General features: G+C 37.7%; 1 protein-coding gene across 2 annotated transcripts in view; it reads left to right on the top strand.

The window, feature by feature from the left end:
• Positions 1 to 19,716, top strand: part of PCSK2 (proprotein convertase subtilisin/kexin type 2) — a 271,414-nt gene that overhangs the window by 25,822 nt on the left and 225,876 nt on the right. Inside the window, exon 2 of one of the 2 annotated variants that reach the window (XM_028112991.2) lies at positions 14,727 to 14,831. The exons of the other annotated variant lie outside the window; for it this stretch is intronic. Within the exon in view, the coding sequence (XP_027968792.2) occupies positions 14,727 to 14,831 (105 nt within the window). The remainder of the gene's footprint in view (positions 1 to 14,726; positions 14,832 to 19,716) is intronic. 2 annotated transcript variants of the gene reach the window in all.

Raw genomic sequence — 19,716 nt, 5'->3', positions numbered from 1 at the left:
GTTCAGTTTTCTCAATAACCATGAGATTTTATCCAACTTCTGCCACTATAGAACAGTATGACCTTGATCAGATTGTGTAACTTTCTGAACCTCACTTTTTTTAATCTACATAATCCAGATGTCAACTAGAAATGCCTGGGCCTTAGAAGCTAGATAAGGTTCACTCAACCCTCCCATCCCCCACAATTATGTGACCTGTAGAAGTCCTAAGCTCTTCTCAACATTCCTGTAAATTTTGAGGGTGGAAGCTGGATCCCTTTTTCACTTCTGGATCCATTTTTCTGCTCCCAGTAAATCATTTTAGTTAAGAAATTATGTCTTCATCCCAATTTTTATTCTTCATTATGCTAACAGATGTGAAATTCAGCCTCAGCCTTGATTTCCCCACACCTATCTAATCCTAACCACTCACCCAAGGCATTTGTAACTATAATGTATTTTACTGAAGATTCAGGGGTGCAGAGAGGGTATTTATGTTGCAAATTACAAACAACTTTAAAGTAAGCACCAGGCATGCTTTGGGACATCCTTTGGTCACCTCACCACTGGGGCTTCAGGGCCTCTTTGCCTCATGTCATGCCAGCCCTCACACCTCTTACTGGCTCCTCTCCCCTTTCTTTTTTCTGTCCCTTGGTTTCCTCTTCATTCCCTCCTCTCATGGGTGAAGACAGATTCTTCCCAGGTGGAGCAGATTTTTTATGTTCCCTAGGCACCTGTAGCCTTAGGACCATACCCACCATCCCAGATAAAGACAATTCACTTCCCAAGAGGAATTCAGGGGCCTCACAACCCCTGTAAAGTGAGACATAGTGTTGTCTACTCTATTGGGCCATTTCCATGTGAAAACTTGCTTTTATTTTACAAAATGAAATTACCTCTATTATATGTCAATTTGAAGAATCTACAAAGGTCATAGTAAAAAGTAATAAAGAGGTAAACTGAAAAAAAGTTAAATCATCCCAAAATTTGCCACCTATTATAAACATTTAGGTGAATATTAGCTGAACATCTTTCCAAGTGCATCTTACTTGCACTCACTGTTTTGTTTTTCCAAACGCAATGTATTGTGAAGATCTTTCTGCAGCAATGAAGACAGATGCAGTATAATTTTTATAGCTATTTACTCCTTAAAAATGCAATCAGCTTTCTTCCCTCTAAACCCCCTTTCTTCCTTCACAACGTTTTCTGTGCTCTCTGCAACTTTATCCCAGCAAGACTGAGACTGATATTTCAATATTTCAATATTTAACTTAATCTTAATATCACCACTCTCAGATACACAAACAAACAAATGTAGGTCAAATTCCTTTCCTCCAGCTTTATTATCTATGTGGAATTTAATATGGCACCAGTGAACTTCATTAAGAAATCACATTTGATATTGCCTTGGCCAAGTGCAGCCTTCTTCTGGATTATTCCAGGTTTTGAAAAAAAAAACAAAAACAAAAAAACAACTTGCTTGTGAAGAAACTCTCCAGTGAATTCACAGCTCAGGTGACCACTTTTTACCCCTTCTTCTTCTTTGTCATTTTGAGATAGCCTCCACCCCAGAGCTGATGCTTGGTAGTGATTAATCTCTCTTGTCTTCCACAACTGTTGAAGAGAGCTTAGGCCCAACTACAGACAAAAATAACAGATTGTCTCAGTCATATCTATAATCAACTGGATTTTTTCTCCCACTAGAACATGTGAGGGTATCTCTACTCCCAGTTCAATCTCACAAGTTTCTATGTGTTCAAACCCTCTTAAGACGTACCTTTTGCCAAGCACTTATTAGAGTTCTAGATGGTTCAGAGCTAGAAGGTACAATATGCATCACTCATTGGTTCACAAATTTAAGTTTTGTTTGGCCACCATAGTTCTTTCAATCTTTTTGTCCTAAGAAAGGCATGTACTCTCCAATTTACTACAAGCCTCACTGCTCCTTATTGTCTCACATACTTGTATTTCCTGCTTGCCTCCCAAAGCATGAAACGTTTCACTAATGCCCGAAGAATGCCATACCCAGAGATAGTCATCTACATTGAGGCAGACAGCTACTTAGCAACTCCTCCCAAGTTCAATCTAGAACGTCTTGATTTTTATTTATTCAACAAATATTTATGAAGCTCATGCTCTATACCAGATACCTGGAAGCAAAACAGGGATTGTCCTCATGGAGCCTGCATTTGTCCCCAAGACTGTCTCCAGAGAATATTCTTTTTGAAATACCAGGATAATTTTGAAAGATGAAGATTTAGATAATGTGTCCATAGTTCAATTTTTTAAGCTTAAGATTCTTCTGGTCCCTAACATTCCATACAAAACCAGTCTTGTGTATGAATCTTCCCATAAGGAAGAAGTGTTTCCTTACTGTAAAATGTGCATGGTCCACTTTGCTACAGGTTAGAATTGCTCTGCTGGGATTGACTGAGGATATTCAGTTGGCCGACAATGAGAACAAGACAGATGATCAGAGCACTTAGAGAAATTAGGCACTATCAGCCTTTGATAGTAAATTACAAATGTAAAAATGAAAATGTAAAGCTCTAATCTAAAAAATGTGGATCAAAAAATGTTCAGGGTTCCTGGTTTAAGAATGGACTAGTAAATGCAGGATGTTCTCCACAAAATGGTTGAACAAAAGGCACCTCCTTTCTGTACTGTGGAAGTTGGTTGGTTCCTGCCCAACCCATGGAGGGGGTGTAGTCCAGTGTGAACCTGAGGAGTATGGTCTGTTCCCTCCTCATCTTGGGCTTTCAACCAGACTATCCCTACCCTTGCTCTGGATGGCAGCTGTGACTTCATAGTTGATATATTAGTCTGCTTTTTAAAAAAAAGTTTTCTGTTTCATGATGGGAATAGATATTTAATCTGTGTATCAGTTTAAACAAATTGACTTTTTTGTTGTTTTAATTAAGAAATAAAATCATGGTAGAAAATATGTTTTTCCCTTCCTTTGCCCTAAAGTTGACATTCTAACCTGTCTATTTGTAAACTTCAGAATTCTTGTTGAGATCAGTTTACCTTGCACACAATCCAGGGGAACCAGTAATGGTCTCTGGGCCGGTATCAGTAACATGCAAGGTCTATCCCCCGATTGGCCCAAAGAAAGACAAGTCCTATGTAGGAAAGAAATTCAAGGGAGAGTGAAAAATAGGAGAAAGAACATGGGCTTCAAAGTCAGCCAGACCTGGGTTCAAATAAATTTTTCTGCACCTCTGTCTCCTCATACTTAAAATAGAAATAATAACACCCACCTCACAGGACTGCTCCAATCAGAAAATAGGGTAATGTTTTTGAAGAGCCTGACATAGGTGGCAAGGTGAATTTACAAATGGATCTTTTCTTTGAGCTGTTTTCTGCTGGGGACTGGCAACATCCTGGTTTGTGGTTAGAGGATGACTCCCTGTGTGTGTCAGTTATCCTGTCTAGCAGATCCAAAAATGCTGGCATTCATGCCATGCCTTCTGTGGGGAGATGGCTATTGGAAAGTCCCAAAACATCAGCTGGTCCATGAGGCATCCTCAGGGTGGACCTCCTGGTATGCTCTAATTGTGGTACATTGATTATTGATGACCCAATTATTGGCCTTCCTAGATTTGCCCTGGAATTTTGAAATCCTCTCTATTCTGACTATGGGCTAACCTCTGACTTTCTTTGGCCGAAAGTAGATGGTAAAAGTGCTGGTGTGGCAGTTCTAAGCCTGGGACTCAAGAGGCCTTACACATCCCCATTTAGTTTTTTGCACTGTTGTATTTACTTTTGGAACCCTGCCTCATCCATGAGAACAAGCCTGGGCAAGGCTGCTGGAGGATGAGAGACTGGGTGGAGGAGAACTGAGGTACCCTGCTAATAGCCAATTAACACTCAGAAGCAGAGCCAACTCCATAAACTACCAACTGACTACACATGCGTGAGGTAGCCCAGTCAAGACCTGAACTACCACTCAATGAGCCTAAACTGTTGACCCAGGAAATTGTGAGCTAAATAGGTGGTTGCTGTTTGAAGCTACTAAGATCTGTGGTGTTTTGTAACACACATTATCATGGTGATACATGACTGAACCCTGAGTGACTGGGAAGTTTCCTTCACTGCTAGAGAACTTTAATGAGGACCCATGAGGCTTCTCAGCCATTGGAGTGGCAGCCTCGCTCCACAGATTTGCCTGTCTTTCCAATCTTGAGCCATTGATCATGTTCTTTGAGCTTCTTTGTGAATCATCCAAGAGCCTGACAGCAGAGGCAGCTAACTGTGGCCCTGGGGAGCCATAAGATGAAGAAAGAGTCCTTTGCAGGAACAGAGGTGGTCTTTACCTGTTGTTCTCCAGACCCACTTTTTGTCCCTCTCTTTCCAAAGTAAAACAGGAAGAAGTGAGAGGATTCAAATAGCTTAGAAATGTGATCCTAGGTCCAGACTCTGAGGAGGAGGAGCTTTAGTTGACAGAAATATGCAAGTCAGTAGGGGTGAGTGTTTACAGCCTATATATAAGGGATTGTTCAGGCTGGGGTCATAATTGCAATACAGGCCTTTGGTATCCCCTTATCTGCCTCTTACTCCTCTTCACTTCCTTTCTGGCCCCAGAAATTTCCATTCCATCAGCAAATCTGAATTGAGGCATTTAGCTAGCCATGGTTTAGAGAGTTAGCCCTCCCAGGGATAACTGCACTTTCATGAGACCAAGGATTCAATACACACACACACACACACACACACACACACACACACACAAACTTAGGATGGGGCTAAGCAGGAACCTTGTGAGGCAAAGAAAAAGTCACACCAACTTCCCCTTATTCTCCCATAGAAGTCCTCAGCCTGCCCCTTCCTCTCTCCTTCTCTCTTCTCCCGACTTCCACCACCTACTTCAAAGCTTCTATTTCTAGTCTTCGTTTTTCTGTACTGTCGTATGTTTCTGTCCACTACACGGTATAATTTTCTTGTTTGTTCATTTCTTCACTCACCTGTAAGTAGCTGTAGGGCAGAGCCTGGGACTCCCCCATGCCCTTTCCCTTTTTCCCCATCCTTATTTGCCGACTGCAGATTGCATGCAATCTAGAGGAATCAAGAATGGTCTCAATAAATGTCAGTGTAATGCAGAGCCTAGATCTGTCTATAAAATGCAGGGTCCAAAATGAAATTGATAAACAATTATCAGCTAAGCCGTTTTCAGTCTTTGATACTTTTTTTTTGTTTCTTAGTTTTTATTCCTTAAACCTCTTGACAGCAGCTCTTCTTGATAATAAAATTACAAAAATCTTCATATGTGGAATGACATTCAATATTCTATCAAACTAGACTCCCAACTTAGCCTGACTGAGCATCATGAAAATCAGCACAATGAACAAATGTGAAGAAAGTAGGCAAATAATATAATGAGCCTAAACCAGACAGTCTTAACTGTTTGGAGGCTCTGGATCCATTTGATAATTTCTAAGAAACTGTGGACTCTGGTGAGAACAAGCAAATGCATAGAAGCACAAAATTTGGGGTGGAGGCCATGCTTACAGCCCTTCTGGAACACCCATGGATTGTGTAAGTGGATAAAACTCTGGTCCAAAGGAAAGCAGGCCATGGACTCTGGGAGGATTTCACATGCCTTTTGATTGGTTCATAATTGGCTGCCAGCTCCCTGAGGTTCCCTCCTGTTGAGGAATGGGAATGTGTGGGTTCAGAGAAGAGCTTTGGCTTGGAGTCATGGTTATCAGGGGGAAAAGGAAGCAAGAGAGAAGGAAGAAAGGCAATAGGAAGTGTTGCTGGGATTGGTAAAATTTTGCAGCATAATGAGAATTTCTAAAATCTCTGCAAGTCTGAGCTAGCAACGTTATTATACCGTCACCCAGCCTGAACCTTCAAGTTGACAATTTGCTGTAAATTCTTCTTTCACTTGTTTTTCTCCTTCCTTCTGGAGCCAAGCATATTTTGCCTTAAGAAAAAAAGGTGATGGTATAAAAGAAGTGTGTGTGTGTGTGTGTGTGTGTGTGTGTGTAAGTGAAGAAAACATTTGAAAATATACTAAGTGCTGATGTATATGAGAGGTTTCTTACTGGAACACTCAGGTGAGTGTTTGAGGACCTAACACTATTTCTAATATGTCTTTTCTATTTATAGGATTAGCATTCTACTTGAAAAACCGGAGAATGCATGAGCATTACATTATTGAGGTCTGTGTAGGCAGCAACCTTATACTATTGTAAGTTACACAGCGTCTTTCTCTGCTTGTGGTGGCCTCATGCTTACACACTGATCTCCTCAGACAGCCCTTCTTAGATGCTCAGAAGACAGCAGATTTGGGCTCTACAACCCAAAGACAAGAGGCAAAATGACACCAAAAAATAACGAATGCCTGCAGACTAATCTCCCATTAGGTCTGTGATCAATCAGTTTGCCTGTTTATTGCCACTTTCCAGTTTCAGTTCCATGAGACCAGTTAGCTCCATCTCTAACCTAGCCAAGAAAGAGAATCCCAGGTCTTGGGTCCCAAGAACATAGCAGAGGGGATGTCACTCACCAGCTTGGCTGTCCTTTGGTCACACTTGTCTTCATTAGGAATTCCAGCCTGCAAACTGGGATTCACAGCCATAGTTGCAAAGGTGTCTGGGGCATAGACCGAGGCTACAGTGGAAGCAGCATGATAGGAAAGGTGCTGATTTCCAGTCAGGAGACCTGGGATTTCTGCCAGGATTTCCTTCTCAACTGGGAGAACCCTACCCCTCCCTGAGCCAGAGCCTTTTCTCATTTTATAAAATGAAGCAGTTAGACTGAGCCAAAGTGCAACCCAATTGCCTTCAGGTAACATAATCATTGAAATGACCTCTGTATGTGACAATAGGACATGGCGGGGCTTCTAGCTTGAATGTCCTCTTAAGGACATTCAAATTTAATTTTTTAATTATTTTTACATTTTTTAAATTTCAATTTGGAGATAACTTTAGACTTAATTTTTTTTTTTTTTGGCAAAAATAACACATGCACACCCATGTTCATAGTGGCATGGTTCACAATGGCCAAAAGGTGGAAGCAACCCAGGCATTCATCAATACATAATATACATTTAAGGTATATTCAGCCTTAAAGAGGGAACAAATTCTGACACATGCCACACATGGGTGAACCTTGAAGATATTGTGCTGAGTGAAATAAACAAGTCACAAAAAGAAAGATACTGCCTGATTCCAGCCTTTCTCAAGTTAACATCTTACATAACCATAGCACAAATACGAAAGCCAGGAAAATAACTGATATAATATTACTAATTAATCTACAAACTTTGTTCAAATTTTTCCCACTAAAGTCCTTTCTACTGATCTGGGATCCAATCCAGGATATGCAATCACATAAGTGATGTTGTCTTCTTCTTGGTGCATCATATCATGAGGCACATGATTCTGATACATTTCATCTCTGGTGAGGCTAACTTGATCACTTCTTTTAAACAGTGTCTCTTTGATTTCTCCACTATAAAGGTATTATTTCTCTTTATTTATCATTATATTTCACTTACTAAGTTTAGTATCATTGCTGAAGCTTGCCAGCCACAATTATTACCAGGGTGTTTCCTAAAGGATGGTATCCAATTTCTATCATTACTTCTACATTTGTTAGTTGGAATTCCACTCTAAGGAAGAATTTCCTTTTTGCCTCCATTAATTTCTGAAAATCAGTAAAACAAAGCCAGAATAATGTCCCTCCAATGCTCACTGGTACTTGATAACTTCAAAGTCCTTTCTAGTGTTAAAAATTCTCAGATTCATCATGCCCCCCACAACAGGAAATAAAACTCCCAAGTTCATACCACCTGAAAGTGATCAAAGGCACAAGTCTTTGGGAAGCAAAAGGTCAGCACACTTATATTTTCTTTCCTTTTCCATTCTCCACGCACCCTCACATTTGAAGTCAAATCTTGACATTACCCTGAATATATCAGTGGGGTTAAGTAGAAAAAAACATTCAAGAACCACTGAGCCTGGAAAATGCACATGAAATATTTATGTTTAATTTACCCTGGAGAATGTGATTTTTAATGAACAGGAACTAAATCACAAAAGCTGCAGCGTCCTAAAAGATTTTCATTCACACATCAGACTCCTAGACAAGTCTGCTGTGCCCTTGCAGTTCATCCAGTATCTGCTGCTCTGGCCCCAAGGCCCCCTCTCAACTGTGCCAGGAAGGTCATTTGAGGGACCCTAGTGGAGCTGTTCCAGGCTGGTATCACCAATTAACAAACAGAACCAATAGTGTAGAATTTCAAGTTTGCAAAGTTTTAAAAGCTGAGGGAACAAAACTCTTTTTTAGCCAGCTCTTTGTTGTTATCTGTTGCTGAGTAACAAACCAACCTAAAACTTAGTAGTACAAAGCAACAGCCATTTTATTATGTTCATGAAATTGGGATCAGAAATTCAGGCAGGGCACAGTGGGGATGGCTTGTTGATGGTCCACATAGGAATTCAGTTGGGAAGACTTAGCAGCTGAAGGATGATTAGCATGGCTGGAATCTGGGATCATCCAAAGCTTCCTCATTTATATATTTGGCACCCAAAATGGGGTAACTTGAAGACTTGACCCAACCAAACTTGTCAACCAAAGCTCTCCACAAGCCTCCCAAAGTTGTTTGGGCTTTCTCATAGCATGGCAGCCTGGGAGTAGTTGAACTTCTTAAATGGCAGATCATGACTTTAAGAGAAAGTGTTTTGGTGAACAAAGCAGAAGTCACATGGTCTTTTATGACCTAGCCTCAAAAGTCACATGGCATCATTTTCACCATATTCTTTAGATTAAAGCAGTCACATTCCCCAGATTCAAGAGTTGGAATCACGTACTCCATCTCTTGATGGGAAGACTGTCAAAGAACTTGCACCTATATTTTAAAAATAGACACACCTTTCAAAATTGAAACATTAGGAAAATACATACTTTAATAAAAATGAAAATATTCCCTTTGTCTGAATACCTTCCCTTCCTCCAGAAATTTCATGAACCACTCCTGAGATATCCCCCTGACTGAAATAATCTCTCCTCCAGGTCCTAATGGCACTTTGCCCATAACTATGTTGGTGCACACTGTACTCCAACAATAAAAATACTTGCTAATCCTTACTGAGTGCCACTATGTTCCAGGCATTATTCCAAGAAATTCCCATGCATTATCTCACTTAATTCTCAGACAATGTGAAAAGGAGACACTCCTATTTTATAAATGAGTAAATTGAGGCCCAGAAGGATTAAATAACTTGCCAGAAGGTCATGTTAAGTGGAAGAGCCAAAGTTTAAACCAAGGCACCCAAGAATTCATGCTCTTAACTCATTCCATCACAGAGTACAATTTATATGCTGCTGTGTGTAAATAGGCCTTCCCTGGTGGATTAAGACCTATTTTCATGTCATATTTATCTTTGCCTCTCCAGTGCAAAACATAGCACCTGGCTTATGACAAGCAATAGCAAAAGGCATAAAAGACATGAACAGGCAATTCAAAGAGAAGGATTTAAAATGTTTAATAAACATAAGAAAAGATGTTCAGACTTTAAAAACAAAGAAATCCAAATAAGATGGCATATTTTGTTTATTAAATAGGCAGAATTAAAATGTGCAGTGTTGTTGAATGGACAATGGATTTTTTTTATTATGTTCATTTAGCCACTGTATAGTACATAATTAGCTTTTGATGTACTTAAAGAAGAAATAATTCTACTGAAGCTGTTCCAAAAAATAGAAATAGAAGGAAAGCTTCCAAACTCCTTCTGTGAGGTCAGCATTATCCTGATCCCAAAACCAGGCAAAGACCCCATCAAAAAGGAGAATTATAGACCAATATCCCTGATGAACATGGATGCCAACATACTCAACAAGATTCTAGTTAATAGGATCCAACAGTATATTAAAAGGACAATGGGTATTTTTATTCTCACTTTTTGGTTGATCTTATGCAACTTGATAGGAAAACTTTTGGGGGATATTTATCAAAATGTGACTGTTCAGGGACACCTGGGTGGCTCATTTGGTTAAGCATCTGCCTTCGGCTTAGGTCATGATCTCAGAGTCCTGGGATCAAGCCTGGTATTGGCTCCCTACTCAGCAAGAAGTCTGCTTCTCCCTCTGACTCTCCCCCTGATCATGCTCATGCACATGCACTCTCTCTCTCTTAAATAAATAAATAAAATCTTTTTAAAAATGCTAATGTTCATAATCTCTAATTAAATGATTGAACTGGGATATATCCTTTAAGAAAACTTTCATCTATGCATATAATGACATTTACAAGGCTCTTCATCACAGGATTTTTTAAATAACATTTTTATTGAGACAATTCACAAATCATAAAATTTGTCCTTTCAAAATGTACAATTTAGTGATTTTTAATATATACAAAAAGTTGTGAAATCTTACCATGATCTACTTTTAGAACAGTTTGATCATTCCAAAAAGGAACCCTGTGCCATCATCAATCATTCTGTATTGCTGCCTCTTCTTCGTCCCTTATGTAAACACTAATTTACTTTGTATTTCTGTGTTTATCTGTTCTGGACATTACATGTAAAGGAAGTGATACAATATGTGGCCTTTTTTTTGGTCTGGTTTCTTGCGTTTAGCTTTTAGTTTTTGAAGTTTCATCTGTATTGTAGCAGGTAACCATGCTTCATTCCTTTTTGTTCTCAAATAACATTCTATTGTATCTACATACCACATTTTGTTCATCCATTCATCATTTGGTAGACATTTTGGTTGTTTCTAGTTTTTACCTATTGTGAATGGTGCTACTAAGAAAATTTGTGTGCATGTCTTTGTGTAGACATGTGCTTTCATTTCTCTTGGATATATACCTATAATTAGAATTGCTGGATCAATTCTTTAACATTTTAAAATTTTGAGTAACTGCCAAAGTGTTTTCCAAAGTGGCTGTACCATTTCACTATCCACAAGCAATGTATAAGGGTTCAAATTTTTTCACACATTGTCACCGATACTTGCTTGTTTTTATAGTTTTTGTTTTTATTTTTGTTTTTTCTAGTGGGTATAAAGTGATATCTCATTGTGGTTTGATTTGTAATTCCCTAATGACTAATGATGCTGAACAATTTTTCATGTGTTTATTGGTCATTTATGTATCTTTTTGGAGAAATACATATTCAAATCTTTTGTCCATTTTTTCAAATTGAGTTATTTGACTTTATTGCTGAATTGTACTTAATATATGGTATGAGTCCCTCATCATAGATATGATTTGAAAATACTTTATCTCATTTTGCGGGTTGTTTTTTCATTTTATTGATGATTACCTTTAAAGCACAAACATTATTAGTTTCAATGAAATCCGATTTTGGACAGTTTTTTGTCCTTTGTACTTTTGGTGTCACATCTAAGAAGTCATTGCCTAGGCTAAAGTCATGAATATTTACTTCTAAGTTTTATTCTAAGATTTGTAGAGCTTCACTTCTTACATTTAGGGCCATAAATAATTTTGAGTTAAAATTTTTGTACAGTGTGAGACGAATCCAAATTCATTCTTTTTGTGTGGATATTCAGTTTTCCAAGGATGACTTGTTGAAAAGACTACTTTTTCCCATTGAATTTTCATAGCACCAAGGTTAAAATCAATTAACCAGACATTACTATAAATTATTTCTGGACTCTCAATTTTATACCATTGAACTCTATGTCTCTCCTTATGCCAATACCAGACTGTTTTGTATTAAGTTTTGAAATGGGAAAGTGTGAGTCTTCCAACTTTGTTATTTTTTGGAGATTGCTTTGGCTATTTGGGGTCCTGTGCATTTCCATATGAATTTTAGGATCAGCAAATATGGGGAGTATTACCATCTTAAAAATCCATGAACATGGGATGTCTTTCCATTTATTTATATCTTCTTTAATTTCTTTCAATGATGTTTTGTACTTTTCAGTGTACAAGACTTGTACTTCTTTTGGTAAATTTATTCTCAAGTATTTTACTTATTTGATGTTATTGTAAGTGAAACTGATTTCTTAATTCTATTCTTGGATTGGTCATTGCTAGCATATACAAATATAATAGATTTTGTATGTTAATTTTATATCTTACAACCACACTGAACTGAACTCATTTGTTAATTTGAATAGGCTTTTTTTGTGGATTTCTCAGGAATTTCTATGTACAAGATTATGTCTTCTGCAAATAGAGATAATTTTTTCTTCCTTTCCAATCTGGATGCCTTTATTTCTATTTCTTGCCTGATTGTCCTGGCTGGAACCACCAGTACACTGTTTAATATAAGTGGCAAGATCAGACAAGCTTGTCTTGCTCTGATCTTAAGGGGAAAGCATTCAGCCTTTCAGCATTATATATGATGTTGGCTGTTTTCATAGATACATTTATCAGATTGAGGAATACCCTTTCATTCTAAGTTTTTTGAATGTTTTAACATAAAAGAGTGTTGGATTTGTCTAATGATCATGTCAATAAATACTTTTAAAAATACTTTAAAAGAAATACATTTTTAAAAAAGTATTTATTGAGGTGATCATGTGGTTTTTGTCCTTTATTCTATTGATATTGTTATTATATTAACTTATTTTCAGCTGTTAAAACAACTTTGCATTCCTAGGATAAATCCCACTTGGTCATGTATATAATCCTTTGTATAAGTTGCTGGTTTCAGTTTGCTACTATTTTGATGAGGATTTATGGGCTGATATTTGTAAAGCATAGTGGTCTGCAGTTTTCTTTTCTTGTGATATCTTTGTCTGGTCCTCACTTGAGGGTAATATTGGCCTTGATAATGAGTTGGGAAGTGTTCCTTCATCTTCCATTTTTTTGGAAGAGTTTCTGAAGGATTGATATAAGTTCTGTAAACATTTCCCTCTAAATACTGCTTTAACTGCACCCCAAAAGTTTTTAAATTCTGTGTTTTTGTTTTCATGTATCTCAAAGTATTTTGGAATAGTCAGTGTGATTTCTTCTTTGACCCATCGATTATTTAGGAGTAGGTTGTTTTCCAAATTTCCAGATTTTTCATCTTATTGATTTTTAAAGTAATTAGAAATTGTGATCAGATAACATACTTTGTGTTACTTTACTCCGTTTAAATTTATTGAAGCTTGATTTGTGGCCTAATATATGATCTATTTTGGAGCATGTTCCTTGTGTACTTGAGAAGACTATGAATTCTGCTGTAGTTGGGTAGAATATTCTATAAAAGTCTCTTAGGTTTAGTTGATTTTTGGTTTTGTTCAAGTCTTCAATTTACTTTTTGGTCTGCATACTTGTTCTACTTATTATTGAAAATGGGCTATTGAATTCTCCAACTGTTATTGATGCCTTGTCTATTTCTCCCTTTGATTTGTCAGTTTTTGTTTTATTAATTTGGGGACTTTGTTGTTACATGCATATTATTTATAATTATCTGTCTTTTTGATGTATTAACTCTTTTATCACTATAAAATGTCATTCCTTGTCTTTAGTAACATTTTTTTATTAAAACCAAATATATCTAGTATATGTAGTCAGTCCTCCTCTCTTTTGGTTACTGTTTGTATGGTATATCTTTTCACATCTCTTGACTTCAACCCATTTATATATTTGAATCTAAAGTGTATCTCTTGTAGATAGCATATAGTTGAATAATGGGATTGGGGTTTTTTTTTTCCATTCATTCTGTAAATCTCTGTCTTTTGATTGGAATTTTCAATCCATTTACATTTAATGTAATACCTAAAAGATATTTACACTTGCCATTTTACTATGTGCTTTCTATAGGTCTTATAAAAGTTTTTCTTCTTTCATAATGGCCTTTTTGTGTTAATATTTTTAGTGCACCATTTTAATGACCTTGTTGCTTATTTTACTATATATTTTGTAGTTATTTTCTTGGTGGATGACCTGGAGATTACAATAAATAAATTAAACAATAAATAATGTAAACAGATTAATACCAGCTTGATTTCAAAAGTATACAGGAACTTCACTCCAATATAGCTATGATTCTTTTTCCATCATTTGTGGTACTAATACATCTTTATACATTATAAGCCCCCAAACATAGTTTTACCATAGGATAAGTGATAGTCTTCCTTAGGTTCTCTCAGATTCTCATACTTGGGAAGAACTAAAGCAATTTATTTAGAGTCTCTAATCTTCAGCTTCCTCATCTGTCAGGACTTGAGCAGCAGACAAGCTCTAATTATTATGGCTTCTCCAACTAGCTCTAACACCCATACCTAATCCCAGGTATCCTTAGCATAGGGAGACAGGGAAATCTGGAAATCAGGAAACCCATCATCCAACAGGTGCTTACCAGATTTAGATGGTTGCACTGTGCCCAATATGATGAAAGACTTCAAGGAGTCACAGAGAAAGTCTAAGATACAGGACAGATAATCCAGCTGTGAAGACAGGAGTAGGTCACAACACAATTCTGGAACAACCAGACATAGAGTGGAAATACTAGTTCAAGAGAAGAGAATGGAGAACTTGGTGTGGGTGAATAGAAAGGGAAGGCTCCATGGAGAAGAAATTTTTTAAAATGGGTAGAAACTAAAGAAATAGAGGAAAGAGTAGAAGGTATTTGTGGAGGAGAAGTATATAAGAAAAGTAGAGAAAACAAAAGTACAGTGATAGGGAAATAGAAGTCCAAGTCTGATAGGAAGCTGCCAGTTTTCTCACATACATCCCATCCCATGGAGCCCAAGCATGCAGCCCCAGCTTTGGTTTCCCTGTCCTGGGGCCACCCCCAGAAGCTAATTATGTCTTATGTCTGTTTGACTCTCCACAGCTTCCCTTCACTGAAGGACTGTACCATTTTTATCACAATGGCTTAGCAAAGGCCAAGAGAAGACGCAGTCTACATCACAAGCAGCAGTTGGAGAGAGACCCCAGGGTGAGTTTCCTTGGACATCTGCCTTTCAACCTCTTCTGCCACAACTGAGCCCACTGAGGGGATGTATAAAGGGGTGGGCTGAGAATTTTGAAGTAAAGACACTCAATGTATTGTGATAAGCAAAATGGATCCTTGGCAGAGAAGCACTGGATACTCTCCACTCTTCTACCTTGTGTATAATAAGTAAATTTTTTATAGGCTGTGGGGCAGGAGAGTAATAAACAGGGATACCACCCCTTTACTGACTATCTTTTCCTGCATTATTGTGTTTGGACTTCTGGTTGCCTCGGAACCTGTTTTGGCTTATGATGGGTGGGGAGAAACCAGTCATTTAATGAGTCATTTTATGGAAGGTTTCTACTGATGAGCCCTATGCTCTTAGGAGGTTGCTGTGCCTCATATTGGGCATGGAGAAATGACTGGGCCAGTGAGTGATTAGCTTACGGTAAGCAGCAGGCTTCTCAGTATCCATGCATGGTTGCATCCCCAAGACCACCTCAGCCATTCTCTCCTATATTTTCTCACAATCACCTAATTTACCCTGAGGCCTTGATGGTGCTCATAACCCCCATTTTTTAATTTACAATCTTTACCTTGCTCTTAGAATCTAGATCTCATTTCCTACTCATGCTGGAAGCTTAAATTCACTTCCCCATAATCAAACTTATTACTTTAGCCACAAAGCAGCTCCTTTTCTAGAATAGGAACTTTGGTCAGCCCTGAATACTCCTTCATCAAATCTCTTCTGCCATCCCCCTATACTTACAGACTCATTCAACTGAGTAGAATACCTTCTGTTATGCAATTCACTAAAAGGGAAATTAATAATCCAGACAAATTGCTCTCTGTACATTGACAGCTGCATAACTTCTCCAGAACTCTTGGGGGAAAGTGGATATAATGTGGGTCAGACATTTGAGTTAGGGATTTACACATGAGACTCTTTTTGAATTGATGGAATCTGGAAACTCATTCTTGTGGGGCTTTTTATGTGAACATTTGACTGGGTTTAATTTGGGCTTTAATTAGGAATGCAGATGAAACAGACTCCCCAGCAGACCACCAACTGACAGGCCACAGGCAATTTTCCTTTAACTCCTCAACCCAGGGGATCTTCCATTCCCTGGAGTGGAAATTCTGCTCTGAGAAGCCACTTTATCTACTTTCACAGTAAGATCCAAGTTGCCTGCTGCCAGCCTATGACAGGCATTCTTAAAGAGTCTGTTGAAGAAGCTGGCACCATTATTTAAGGGAAAAGCTCTCTTTTCTGTGTCATAACAGCCTCCACCCTGACTGTACCAATTCAGAGCTTGGGGAATCTCTTGGGAAGCCTATGGACAGAAATCCTGTGTGTCTCACCTATGGATCAAGAGTGGATACCAGTAGACAAAGACCACTCTGGGAAACTGTGGCATTGGTTCTCCCTGCACTTCATCCGTGCCCTATGATCTTACCCTTTATTACCAGTTATTTTCCTTTTATTTATATATTTGCTTAAAAGTCCCATTGGATTCTCCTCTTCCATGATTAAAGATGTTACCTCAAGATCATCCAGAGAGAAAAACATAAAAGAAACTGTGGCAGAAGGAAAGAGATGCTTGGGAAAGAAAACTGAGGAACAAGGAAACTAAGAAGCCATTGTTTGGGTCAGAGGGATTCCTTGGGCCCATTAGGCTAAGATTTTCTTATTCTTTCACTTACTTGAAATGATCTTTGAAATGCTTATTCTTGAAGTTTAGAGTGATGTTTCCAAAAGAGAAGAAAATAAGATAGGTTAGGTAATAAGGAGATCATGCACTAGTCATTCTAATCATTTGTTTTTCTCCTCAAAATATTGTCTGTTTTAACCAAAGGGGCATCCATTCCCCCTTCACTGCCCACTAGAAGGGTTCTGGTAACCATCTTCCTCTACATGGTGGTGGCAATCATCTTTCTTGCCCATGATTACTATAAGATAGTGGATACACTAAAGATCATAGATCTCCTGTACCTTTTCTCTGTCCTCTCATTAAGGGTAAATGTCAAGGCTGTGGTCCATAATAAAGTCATTCTAGGAAAAGAAATAAAACATAAAATCCCATAATTCTTTGAGAAAAAAAAGACTGCTAGTGATGACTGCCTCATTTTAAAATATTAGATTAAGCCCTTTCCTGCAGGATTTTCCTATGATTATCTAATTCTGGCATCAGCTGATAGCAAAATATGGGGGCAACTATTCTTTTTTTTAATTCCAATATAATTAACATAGAGTGTTATATTATTTTCAGGTGTACAGTATAGTGATTCAAAAATTCTATATATTACTCAGTGTTCTTCATATTAGGTGTACTCTTAATCTCCATCAGCTATTTCACCCCTCCCCTTACCCAGCTCCTCTCTGATAACATGTTCTCTATAGTTAAGAGTCTGTTTTTTGATTTGTCTTTTTTTCTTTGTTCATTTGTTTTGTTTCTTAAATTCCACATATGAGTGAAATCATATAGTATTTGTCTTTCTTTAATTGACATATTTCATTTAGCATTATAAACTCTCTAGATCTATCCATGTTGTTGGAAATGGCAAGATTTCATTATTTTTATGGCTGGGTAGTATTCCATTGGATATATATAACACATCTATATCCATTCATCTATCAATGGACACTTGGGCTGCTTCCATAATTTGACTATTATAAATAATGCCACAATAAACATATGGATGAATATATATTTTCAAATTGTGTTTTCATATTCTTTGGGTAAATACACAGTAGTGGAATTGCTGGATCATATGGTAATTCTATTTTTAATTTTTTGAGGAAACTCCGTACTGTTTTCCACAGTGGTTGCACCAATTTGCATTCCCACCAACAGTGCACTAGGGTCCCTTTTTCTCCACATCCTCATGGGGGGAACTATTCTTAAGCAAAAAGCATTGACTATGACCAGTGTAAGAATAGCAATATAAAGATTCTTCCATGTGGGTCTACAGATCTTAAATGAAAGGGCAAATATACTGAGAGGATACCTCAATCCTTGAGTTCCCAAGCACATTCACATAGGCTGCAAAAAGAAAAGTAAATACAAGTATAGGAGGGGTGCCTAGATAGTTCAGTCGGTTTTGTGACCGACTCTTGATTTTGGCTCAGGTCATGATCTCAGGGTCACGGGATCGAGCACCACATGGGGCTCCATGCTGGCCATGGAGCCTGCTTGGGATTATCTTTCTCCCTCTGCCCCTCTCCCTCTTTCTCTCTCTGTCTCAATAATAATAATAATAATAATAATAATAATAATAATAATAATAAAAGTATAGGAAGGAAACAAAAAGGACCAGGTAGCCAAAAAGGATTATTGACACTGGCTTTTATTTCTTGGGTAGCTGTTGCAAATTACATTTTATGAACCAACATTTTAAGAGCAAGTTGTTTTGTCATTTTCTGAAACGTGTTGTCTCCTAGACCAACCTACTTCATCATGCTTGCAGCCCCAACTTCCTTCTTACTCCTGTTTCCACATCACTTCCTGGCCTTTCTCGCTCACTGTCTTGCTTGGGAAGGAGAATGCAAAACCCTAGGAACCAGGCATGTAAGAGCAGGAGGGTTTGAGCAGCTACAGGTTGTCAGGGCTGAATCTACTCAGTAGCTTTTTAGCCATAGAAACTGCCAAGATCTGCTATCAACTCAAGAAAAAGGTAGAGTACTGAGCTTCACTTTGGTTTTGGTTTTGTTCCAGCTTCAGAACAGAAATTTCAAGGGTGGTTGGCCCTTATTCAGCAACCAATTTTTATGTGTAAAGAAAATGAAAGAAAGACTGGAAAAGGATCATATCTGCTTTTATTCCAGGCCAATAAGGTGCTCCTTCAATATGTTCATATTCATTCACTGATAAGTAGGACAATAGCTAAGAAAATAGATTCTGATGCAGATCATTTCAAAGGTATTCTCTTGACTTCCCATCTCTTTCTGCTAAATAAATTAGCAGAGTGACATTGTGTGTCAAACTACACTCAAATAACATAACTAATTAAAGAATAACAACAAAGAATTAGAATTCTGACTAGCATTATTTAGATGCTAAAAAGCAAAAATTGTGTCTTTTTTTTTTTCCTGGATGTCTTTGCACAGGGCAGGTTTGAATGCATAGTAGATGCTCCATAAATATCTGTCAAATGAATAGATGATTAATAATTTTTTCCTCAGGGTTTTAATCCATGAAATAGTATTGTTTTTTCATCTTATATTTTTATCCCTATTCTAAAATGTGCACCCTTTAGGAAACAGAAGGATAGCCTTCTTTTTAGCTACTCCTTTAGAAATATTCTTAATTCTAGACCAGTTGCCATTTTATTACTTCCAAGCCCTGTCACTGAGAACCCCATGAAGAACCAGTTTTTAATTTCAAAAATCCAGTACACTCTGTTGCTGATCATATTCACAGTCCTGGTACAACCAGCCAAGTGAGGACAATGTGTTTGGAAAGTTTGGGTAGCTAAAATAATATGAAGAGGTAATAAATAAATCCAAAGCTGGGATGAAATAATAAAACTAAAAATGAGGGTTAGGAACAAATATCCTCTGCCCAAAACATCTGTGGGATTTGTTAAATTTTAGCTAAGAGCAGCATCAACAAATCTTGAAGCCAAACCTGATTGCGGTCTACAGTCTACATACCAAACTCCCACAGTCCCACAAGTACCTGAAAAGCTGCAGAGAATAGATTTATTTAAGATAATATTTGTTTCACAGTTATGTTGCTTGCATATCTGACATAGCACTGAAATGAGAAACATTAAAAAACATGAAGACTCCCATCATTCAATGAGCAACACACATTAGTTGTACGGAAGTCAAATAATTTAACAACAAATAGCCTGAACTTTATTTGTCAAGAGAAGTTATATTTGA

This window comes from Eumetopias jubatus, unplaced genomic scaffold (assembly GCF_037043125.1).
Source record: "Eumetopias jubatus isolate StellerSeaLion01/CBP00866 unplaced genomic scaffold, mEumJub1_p1.0 scaffold_9, whole genome shotgun sequence".
Lineage (NCBI taxonomy): Eukaryota > Metazoa > Chordata > Mammalia > Carnivora > Otariidae > Eumetopias > Eumetopias jubatus.
The sequence above is the reverse complement of the archived record's forward strand: the minus strand, read 5'-3'. Positions and strand labels throughout refer to the sequence as shown.